The sequence below is a fragment of the Myotis davidii genome, unplaced genomic scaffold (genome assembly GCF_000327345.1).
Source record: "Myotis davidii unplaced genomic scaffold, ASM32734v1 scaffold449, whole genome shotgun sequence".
Taxonomy (NCBI): Eukaryota; Metazoa; Chordata; class Mammalia; order Chiroptera; family Vespertilionidae; genus Myotis; species Myotis davidii.
Window position 1 is genome coordinate 3,559,105 of NW_006383007.1, and position 11,019 is coordinate 3,570,123.

At 39.1% G+C, this 11,019-nt stretch overlaps 2 protein-coding genes across 3 annotated transcripts in view; both read right to left on the reverse strand.

The window, feature by feature from the left end:
* The window catches only part of RASGEF1B (RasGEF domain family member 1B), a 540,242-nt gene that overhangs the window by 115,762 nt on the left and 413,461 nt on the right, over positions 1–11,019 (reverse strand). The gene's annotated exons all lie outside the window — the stretch shown is intronic.
* On the reverse strand, positions 5,361–6,352 carry LOC102771621 (succinate dehydrogenase [ubiquinone] iron-sulfur subunit, mitochondrial). The gene has a single exon (XM_015557665.1). The coding sequence runs from the start codon at positions 6,312–6,314 to the stop codon at positions 5,472–5,474; it is 843 nt and encodes a 280-aa protein (XP_015413151.1). The 5' UTR covers positions 6,315–6,352; the 3' UTR covers positions 5,361–5,471.

Sequence of the window (11,019 nt, forward strand, 5' to 3'; positions counted from 1 at the left end):
CCCCAAATCTCTGGGAGAAGTATGCCTCACTTTATTTTATATATTTTTAAATCTTTATTGTTGAAAGTATTACATATATCCTCCCCTTTCCCCCCATTGACCTCTCCCAGACACCCCCTCCACCCAGCTCTGGCCTTCATCCCCCTATTTTAAAGTTTTAAATGGAAGTTTTTCCTCTTATAGAAACTCATTTAACTAGAATTAGTAAATTCTAATAAATGTGATAAGTGATCTAATCTTATTTTAAATTCCTTGCTATTTTTTATGTACTTCAGAAGCAGATGAATAAAAATCGTGTATGTGTGTTTATTTTTCTCAAGGATCTGAGGAAGATCACTAGTGAGCAGATTTCCCTGAAGCATATACATTCTATAATAGCAATTCTCTCCATCCATTTGGATGCTGTGAAGGAATACATTCCTGTATGAAGGCATCCATGATAAGTAAACTAGCAGTTATTTAAATGGTGGTTCCTGAAATATCTTAATGTTAATAGTGGGTAATTGGTAATCTTTTTAAGATATTTATTTTGTTTCTTTTTTCTTTGCTTCTGGTATTTTGTAAAATGACCATGAATTTGATTTTTGAGAGTAATAAGTGTGTCTTGATTTGTTTAGGGGGTAATCTGCCCTCTGTTTCTATAAACATTATTTTCACTGTCAAATTTGTGCTCCATGAGCTTTAACAACTGGCTAGGCTTTCCTCAATATATGTTCCAAGTATTTCATTTTCCCTCAATTCACCTGGTCATCTCTGTTAACAAGATCACAGATTAAATAGGAAATAAAACAGAAATAACTATAGGCATGCAAATGATGCCATAAAGTTCACACACTAAAACCAATAGGCCAACAAATGTGACCCACTGAAGGGCAGGTGTTTCACTCCTGCATTGATGCAGGGCCTCTTTCCTGGCACCTTATCCATCGTTTTCACACACATAGCTATTTGACTTCCAAGGCCTTCAGACATTAGAGATAGCAAGTTGTTTGTTTGTTTGTTTGTTTGTTTGGGGGGGGGCAGCTGCTGACAGCCTGGCACCAAGGAGAGGGACAGAAAGCTTAAAAGAGGAGATTCAAGAGAAAACCCTGAAACACCCAGTTGATCTAGAGATCGAACATAGGGGCAAAAATGTTTATACCCTTGTATCAGATCCAGATCATACTATATAGTTGTGATGGAAAATAACTTAATTTAACAATAATTAACCCTGAGTAATAAAGGAAAGGCAGAATACACTCTTTAAAAAGGAGAAGAATGAATTATGTTGTTTAATGTGATTTCCACAGAAAACAACTACAATAAAAATATTCTTGTGCTTCAAGGAATACATTGGCAACTACATTGAATAACTCACCCCAGATGCTTCTGCATAATTTATTTGTATTGTAATCTTTTCACCTTTTGCTCAGTTTTCTTATCACTTGAGAACACTTGCTTCATGGTGAAGAGCGGCCCAATATTAGGACTATTACATTAATAGTTCCTCTATAGACTGATAGCATACAGACAGGAGGTAACTGCTCCTAAGGACAACAATGTAACTAAATTGACTCAGCCTTGTTTTTTTACAGAAGTTCATCCTGATATCTACTGTAGGCTAATAAAATATTACACCGGCACATCAGCAAATTATTCCTGTGCAGCCAGTTCTTTCAGTGCTTTGGGTAACTTGCTGTCTAACTCCCTCTGACACAACCAGGGGTTTGCAAAGAGGAGACAATAGCGACCAAAGCTCAGCCTTCAGAGATCCAATCAGGGGATCTAGGATCCAGGCCGTGATAACAACGCGAACAAAATGATGACCTAGAACCCCCAAATTCTTTAGCATCACAGAATAAATAACACTCGTTGAAATGAATAATAAGTCAAAATGCAGTTGAGTGATTCTGTACTTTCTTAAGTGCTCCTCTTTCTACCTGTTCCCCAATTTCTGTACCCAGACTTTTTTCTATTGTGGAAGTTTCACTTTTGCTACGCACCCACTCTGACCACTGAGTCAAAATTTCCATTTCCCTAATATTCTAGTCGAGAGGGTGTTGTTCTGCTTACCACCCACCTCCCACAGCCTTTGGTCACAGCCTGAGGCTGGTGGGCGGAACGCTGTTTGTCAGGGACTGTCTGGGTCAGAAGTGACTGGCGACGCTCAGCTGGAGAGAGACTCCGAAGCCAGCTGCGCAGCCAGTGGATAAAGGACTCTTTCAGCAGCTGCTCTCTTTCTCCTCCTCACAAGATAAGGGAACACAGAAGTTTCTCCCTTTCTGCCTTTTTACCCACCATCACGCCCAAGGTCGCCTTCCCTATGCTTTCAGATTTCCAGACAGAACAGAGAACGTGAACATGCCCATTATTTGTGCCTGGAAACTATCTACCCAGAATTTCTATCTTAAATAAAAGAATCCCATTTACTCAATCAAAATACTTCGGATCTCCTCTTGTCAAGTGTCACGTCCTATTCAATTTCTCAGTTTCCACTGGATATCTGTCTAGTGATTTTCACTCCCATTTCTCTTGGAGCCGAAGTGAGCCCTCCCTCAGTTACTTGCTGAGGGGGCCATTTCTCTTCAATAAACTGCTTTTTTTTGTTTTCAACTCAGTTTGCCCTTGTTTCGATTTATATTTTTCTTTCCCTTTTCTACTTATCTCTAAGTGCTTGCTCTCTGACCTTGTACTAATTCTGCCTCCTCCTCTCCTGGTTTCTTTCCAGGCTGTTCTTAACTCTTTCTCCTCCATCACCTTCTCTGGCCTTATTCCTCTCTCCCATTATAACCCTTCCCACCTTAATCCATTCCCTTATTCTTCTTGGTAATTTCTGCCAGGATTCTTATCTTTTCTGTCCTTCATGTTCTACTTGTCTGTCGTTCCCTCTTCCAATAACTGAATCTTGGCAAGAAAAGACATTTCCTGTCTGTAAAATTTTGCCATTCCACTTTAACAGAAATAAACACTGCCAGTAGAATTGCTTAACATTAATGAAAAATAAATATTTGCAGAAAGATAGGAAGCAGGACAAAAAGTACTTATTTGCAATGGCTGAAGTTAAAATTTGAGACTGTGAACACAAAAGAAGGTATTTCTTTGAATATCTAATGAACCAAAGTTAGCACAAACTCAATGTTAGAAATGCCCAAGGCCTATTACCAATTGTCCTACTGAGTATTTTTATCTAATATTGGATATGGTTTCTGTTTTTAAATTATGAAATAGTGTTCTCAATTGCAAAAGTCTATTGTAAAAAAATTTTATATACAAAAGGACATATCATGAAAAGCTATTCTCCCATCTCCTCACACCCCAGGCCACTTTCCCAGATATAACCACAGTTTAGGATATGTAAGAAATTTCTACACATAAGTAATAATGTATATATGTATGTGTATATCCTTTATAATAAAAGGCTAATATGCAAATTGACCAAATAGCAGAATGACCGGTCGCTATGACACGCACTGACCACCAGGGGGCAGATGCTCAACGCAAGAGCTGCCCCCAGTGGTTTGTGGTCAGTGTGCTCCCACAGGGGGAGCGCTGCTCAGCCAGGAGCCAGGCTCAAGGCTGGCAAGCGCAGCAGGGGTGGTGGGAGCCTCTCCTATCTCCACAGCAGTTCTCCCTCCCCCCCAGTGCATGAATGCCATGAGCCAGGCCTCTAGTATATATATATGGATGGATATATATATATATATATGTATTTTTTTAAGTTTTCCCTCCATTTTTATACAAATGGAAGCCTACTATACATATTATAATGCAACTCAGTTTATTCACTTAACAATATATAATTGAGAGAATTCCAGTAAGTACTTATAAATTTCCCTGTTGCAAAGAACTCCATTTTATTAATATACCATAACTCTGGAAACTTTATATCTTAAAAATTACTGAAGAGTCCAATAATATTTTCTTATTTATATTGATATTTATGCAACATATTATACTGGTATATGTCTATGTATTCTAAATTACTTCTGAAAAAATTGAAACATTAATTAATTTAAAATGGCAGTTATAAATACTTTTTCTGGAAATTAACTATATTTTCCAGATTTAGTGTGAAAAATGACATTGCTTTATAATTTTGTAAATCCCTTTAATGTTTGGCTTAATTAAATACAAACGATTTCTCATATTTCCTTTTGTATTTAATCTGTTGCAAAATGTTGTTTGGGTTGAACTATATAAAGAAAATCTGGTCTTACATAGATATATAGTTGAAAAAGGGAGGAGTATTTTAATAACCTCTCCAGATAATTGTGAATATTCTCTGACTACATTAAAACTCAACAAAGCCATAGCTTCTTAAAGGTTATTACAATATAAGTTCTGAAACCACATTAATAAACTTTTCCTTCTTTGTTACATTAAAGTCTATTAGACTGTCCTACACTTTTTAAAAAATTGAGGTATAATTGACATACAACATTATATTAGTTTCAGGTGTACAAAATAGTCATTCAATATTTGTATGTATTGTGAAATGGTCACCACAGTAAATCTAGTTATCATATACACTATACATAGTAACAGAATTTTTTTCTTGTAATAAGGACTTGTAAGATCTACTCTCTTAGCAGTTTTCAAATATGATATACAGTATTATGAACTATTGATCTAATCCACACTTTGAATGGATCACTTATGTATTCAGGATTATGTAACATCATGCATTAATTATTTGGAAAATAGAATTCACTGAGTTATGCAAATCTTTTAAATGTTGACCTATTTTATTATGTTATATCACAAAATAATCCTCACTAATATCACTATCAATTTCCACAGAAAAACCTTTAAGTATTGAGAACTTGTCAAATTCCTGATGGCTTTCTAAAATTCTAATTTTCTCTTGAAAGCTCAAATTTTACCATTGGCAATAAATGTGATCCATTGTTTTCCTTGACGTGGTAAGTTCACTTTATTTATTTTTGAGGAAGTATCTGCCAAATTCCCAATTCTGAATAACTACATTTTACCCATGTGAAATGTTTTTCATGTGAAATGTTCCATTATTACAACTCAAATAATTGCATAAGTGCTTTTCCTTGAGATAGTCCCCCTACTTTGGTACACAGCTATGCTTTTTGTATGCTTCCCATTTTGTCACACAAAATACTGACAGACAAGTACTCAAGGGTCGTCAAAATTTAATGAAGTTGGTCATTTATACTGCTTCATCAAGGGTATTCAGAAGTAAAACTGGCTTTTTCTTTCCTTTTTTTGATGGACATGAATGGGGGTGAAGAATGTAATTAATGACTAGCAGCATAGTTTAGTGCCACTGGCTTGATTCTGCTAAGGCACCAGAATTTTTACCTGCCATTGGTGTTTTTTGTTTGTTTGTTTGTTAATAAAGTAGAATAACATTTATTTTTTTCTTAAAACTTTATTTTACATGCTGTAATCATGGAAACTCAAATTAGATATAAATTATGTCCAGCTGAGCTGGTTACAGGTCATGGTTGGCATGAGAAGAGTTAAGCGGAAGCTTTCTTTTTCTTGTAGGTTACCATCATTTTCTTGATTTCAGCAATAGCTTTCCCTGGATTCAGCCCCTTGGGACAGGTCCTTGTGCAGTTCATGACGGTGCGGCAGCGGTAGAGAGAGAAGGGGTTCTGCAACTTGGCCAGGCGCTCCTCCGTGAACTCGTCCCTGGAGTCGATCATCCAGCGATAGGCCTGCATGAGCACCGCAGGTCCCAGGTATTTGTCTCCATTCCACCAGTAGCTGGGGCAGCTGGTGCTGCAGCAGGCACAGAGGATGCACTCGTACAGCCCATCCAGTTTATCTCGATCTTCTATGGACTGCAGATACTGCTGTTTGCCTTCCTGGGATTCATCCTTCTTCTTCAAATAAGGCTCAATGGATTTGTACTGAGCATAGAAGTTGCTCAAATCAGGAACCAGATCCTTTATCACATACATATGTGGAAGAGGGTAGATTTTTGAGACTTTGTTGAGGTTGGTGTCAATCCTCCGGGTGCAAGCTAGAGTGTTGCCTCCATTGATGTTCATTGCACAGGAGCCACAGATCCCTTCCCTGCAAGATCTTCGGAAGGTCAAGGTAGAATCCATTTCATTCTTAATCTTGATTAAAGCATCCAACACCATAGGACCACATTTATTCAAATCGATTTCATAAGTTTGCATACGAGGTTTATCTCCAGTTTTGTCTGGATCCCATCGGTAGATGGCAAATTTCTTGATTCGGGAAGCGGTGACAGCAGCTGTCTGGGCCCCTCGGCAGGCCTGCAGGCAGGCACCACCGAGGGCCGCTGCCGGGAACCGGCGCCTCAAGGACACTCTGGCCACTGCTGCCATCTTGGCTTCTAACCTGCCTTTGTTTTTATCACTGTGAATGTCAAAACAATGAAAAGAGATGAATAATGTCTTAGTATTATTAATAAAATAGCTTTGACCTCACAGTCAATCCCAGGGGTTTGTAGTGACACTTTGAGAAATGCTGTCATTTCTTATTTTTAAAAAAATATTTTTATTGATTTTATTTATTTTGTTAGAGAGAGAGGAAGGGAGAAAGAGAAACATTGATGTGAGAATGAAACATTGATCGGTTGCCTCCTGCACACCCCTTACTGAGGATCAAACCCACAACCTAAGTATAGTATAAACCCTGACTGGAATCAAACCCACAACCGTTCGGTGCACAGGATGATGCTCCAAGCAACGATCCACCTGGGAATAACTGTGTTAACAGAGAAACTATATCATTTAATCATTCAAAGTTATCTTCTGAGGAACCTACTATATTCACTACATGGTATTAATAGTAGGCATTGCAGAGACAGTCAAAATGCATTAAGGGCAGATTCTGACTGCAAGATTACTAACAGTGGTTGAGAAGCTTTTGCCAAGAAAACAACTGCAAAGACCACATCCAACTCTCTAACTTTAAGAATGGAGAGTAGATTGGGGTAAAGTCATGCAATTACGTGGTCTTTTATCTGACTAATAATTAAGGTGACTATATAGTCCTGGGTTTACGCAATTAACAGTACCTCCTTTCACTTTCAGAAGTATCCCAGTTTTGGCAATAAATTTCATAGTCATGTATGAATAATGCCTTTGAGTTTCCCCATAGTCTCATCTTATCATTGAGTCTTTGATGTACCCCACCAAGAACCTTAAGTAGAAAACAAACATTTATCAGCACTTAATGTATGTCCCATGTACCTTCTATACAGATTTCATTCTATACAGTGGTGCCTTGACTTACGAGTGTCCCAACTAACAAGTTTTTCGAGATACGAGCTATCTCTTGGCTGATTTTTTGCTTTGAGTTGTGAGCTAAAATTCAGGTTAAGAGCCAGCTTCAGATACCCCACCGCTAGTTGGCGCAGCGAACGTCACAGTGAATGTCACAACATCAGCCCAGCATCACGTGTCTCACTCGTTCACTTTAAGCAGTTAGCTCTTACTTGAAGCGTCAGTGCTGTGCTCGCATTTGTGCTTGCAGTAATTTGCAAAACTTCGTTTTTTCAACCATGGATCTGAAGAAAGTAAGTGCGAAGGACAGTGCTGAGAAGAAGAAGCGGATGATGTGCATTGAATTAAAGAAATTATCGAAAAACATGACCAAGGTGTGTGTGTAATCAACTTGGCGAAGCAGTAGGAGTGTAGCACTTCCACGATCTGCACCATACTGAAGCAGAAGGAGTCGATACAGGCTACAACTCCAGCCACGGGCGTTACAATAATTTCTAAACAGCGGACATCTATCCATGAAAATATGGAGAAGCTGCTAATGGTGTGGTTAACGGAGAAGCAGCGCGCAAGAGATACTGTGATGAAGGCTACAATCTGGGAGAAGGCACGAGCTATTTACGCTGATTTGCTGCAGCAGACCCCAGGCACTTCAATAGACGAGGCATCGGGCGAGCCGGTTAAAGCCAGTCGGGGCTGGTTCGAAAATTTTAAAAAGAGGACCGGCATTCACTCCATTGTCAGACATGGTGAGATGAAGGAAATGTTGGGAATGTGGGAGAAACTTTCAGACTTTATTCAAAAGAAACACCCAGAAAAAATTGCAACTGGGTGTGCGATGGAGCTGTTTAATGACACTTGCCTAACTCATTTCAGAAATATTCTGAAAGGGAGGATGAAACAGATCTCATTGGATAGGTTTTTATCGAAAACTCCTGTAGATGAAAGTGATGAAAGCGTGGCAAAAAGGGCAACAATCATCAAATAAGATTCAGTTACTGTATTCAGTTGTTCAGTTCAGCCTTTCTACTCCAACTCCATCAGCATCTTTAAGTCGTTTGATCTCCAAGGTAAATGCTGTACATTAAACTTAATAAAACAAGTTTATTGTACTACATTCTATTGTTCAGTATTGTGTTTTTATACAATATTCGTTATTTTTAATTACATTGTCTTATTTAAAAACATTTAACAAAACAATTGCAGTGTTTTTGGGGTGCCCGGAACAGATTAATGGCATTTCAATTCATTGTAATGGTGAAAATTGATTTGACATACGAGTAATTTGAGTTACGAGCTCCATCACGGAACGAATTAAACTCATAAGTCAAGGCCCCACTGTATTTACAACAATCCTATAAGATTATTATTGTATAGCTTCATTTTACAGATGAGGAAACTGAGACTGAGAGAGTGCAATGACTTGCCTAAAGCTACAAACAAATAAATGGTTAAATTAGGATTTGAAATCTATTTGATTTCAAAACCCATGCTCTTTCCTCAGTTTTTCGAAGTGTGTTACATGGAACCAGCATCAAAATCACCTGGGTGCTTATTTTGAATTCAGAATTACTGAGCCTTGCCCCCAAACTACTGAACCAGAATCTCTCACAGTAGGGCCTGGACACCTGCTCTTTTAATAACTCCTTAGGTGATTCTCACGCATCAGAACACTTGCACACCACTGTTTCAGATTATACTACCTCTAGAGCCTGGCCATCAATTATGTATTCAAACATAGATGTTTCTGCAAGATACAAGTATTGAACTGGTAGGGCACAGAAATAATAGCACAGATTCTACTTTTAAGCTCCAATTTTCTTAGGCGATAACCAGGTATATATGTTGGTGACTGTACAGTTGGTCTCTTCTGGCGATTACATTGGCCATTATTTCCCAGGCTTCTCAAAAGTTAAGTGGAATTTTTTTTGGTGAAAAGGCCATCCTGCAGGTTCATACAACAGTTTTATCAATGTAAATTGTAGTTATATAGTCTCTCAACTTTAGCAAGCATCCTTGGGGGAAATTGTTTTTTTCTAATTATTGATGAACTACATCTAGAATAAAACTCACCTGGCACTCATTGCAATAGAATCATTAATGGCTATTACTAAGATTTTTGAGATGTATTACTATATACTAGTACCAGCTGAATACATCCAATTCACCTATTTTAATAATAAAGAAAAATAAAGTCCTTGTTTGGGTAGATCAGTTAGAGTGTCATCCCTATGCGCCAAGATTGTGGGTTTGATCCTGGGTCAGGGCACTTAGAAGAAACAACCAATGAATGTGTAAATAAAGGAACAACAACTTGATGTCTCTCTCTCTCTCTCTCTCTCTCTCTCTCTCTCTCTCATTAAAAAAATAAATAAATAAAAAGAATAAAGATCAACCAATGCCACTTAATGTGACTTCTGCAACATATTCCTGATTTACAAGTTAAGGGATTTTGAAAGGCATAGTTTCTTAAACTTGCCACATGCTTGAACCTGCAAAAAGAATGGTAGTGTTACCTTCTGTAGTCTCTTGCCTGTAAACATATCTGAAATGTCCTAGATCACTGACACTTGGAAAATTCCTTTTCCTTTGGGTTATGTAATGCACTTCAAGGTCTCATACACGGGTTAGACAAAACCATGCTGTGATAGAAGCTTTTGCCTGGGAGAAAAGCCAGGACCAACTCAGGGCCCTTTGAAAAGCTAGGAAGAGTTGCTAAATCAAAACAAGTGTTGAGGGGGGGTGAGGAACCCCCATTCCCATCTGGGTCAGACTTAGTAGTCAAAGAGAAGACAGACCTGAGGGATGGCAGGAAGTCTTCTTGTCTGGGTTTCAAAATATTTGGCTCTCCTTGGCCGTGGCATAAATGTCCAGTTAACCCTGGAAACCCAGGGTACGAACAGTAAGGGAGGTGAGAAGCAAGGTCCAGTTCAATGGGAACGGTCATACAGACCCTGGGGAACATAGTTATTTAGGGTTAAAGAGTTCAAGGAAGTCACCTGCCACCAAGGACCAGACTCCAGAGTCACTAGAATTATAGGTTAAAGGAGGCTATAGCTCAGGGTTTACAATAAGCAGGGAAGGACTGTAGCCCTAATGCAACACCTCTTTGGCTCTCATTAGCCTGGGACTTTGGTTGATCTGAATTAAGAAGTTACATGATCATTAATAGTTATTAATTCATTTAAATGTTTTTAATACAGTCTGACAGGCTGCTGCCTTTTTCTTAGGCCAATATCAATGAATGTCCTACTTAGATTCATCATCAAGGATACTAAACAAGAATCTTCTTTTTTCTTTATTGATTAAGGTATTACAAATGTGTCCTTATCTCTTCACTGCCCCCTCACCCCACCCCTCACTCATGCCCTCACCTCCCTGGTATCTGTGTCCATTGGTTAGGTTTACATGCATGCATACAAGTCCTTTGGTTGATCTGTACCCCTTACCCCCACCCTCCCCTACCTTCCCTCTGAAGTTTGACAGTCTGATGGATGCTTCTCTCTTGTCCACCCCCTTTTGATAGAGTGTTGGGGTTCGGCTCCGGCACTTACTCACAGTCTCGGGGAAGGCCAGTGAGATGATGAATCTGCAGGGGACCACCTGGGGCACGTCAGTGTTTAAAGTGCTGGAGGACGCGGTGCTGCTGTACAGATGGTCAGACTCTGACTCGAGGGCCCGGGACCTGGCATTCATGTAGTCCTCCACATCACACTCGCTCATGGATTGGCAAAAGCTGCCCACGGAGGACATGGGCCCCATGCTCTCCATGTCCTCATCCTCCCAGTCCCCGGCTGGCAGGGAC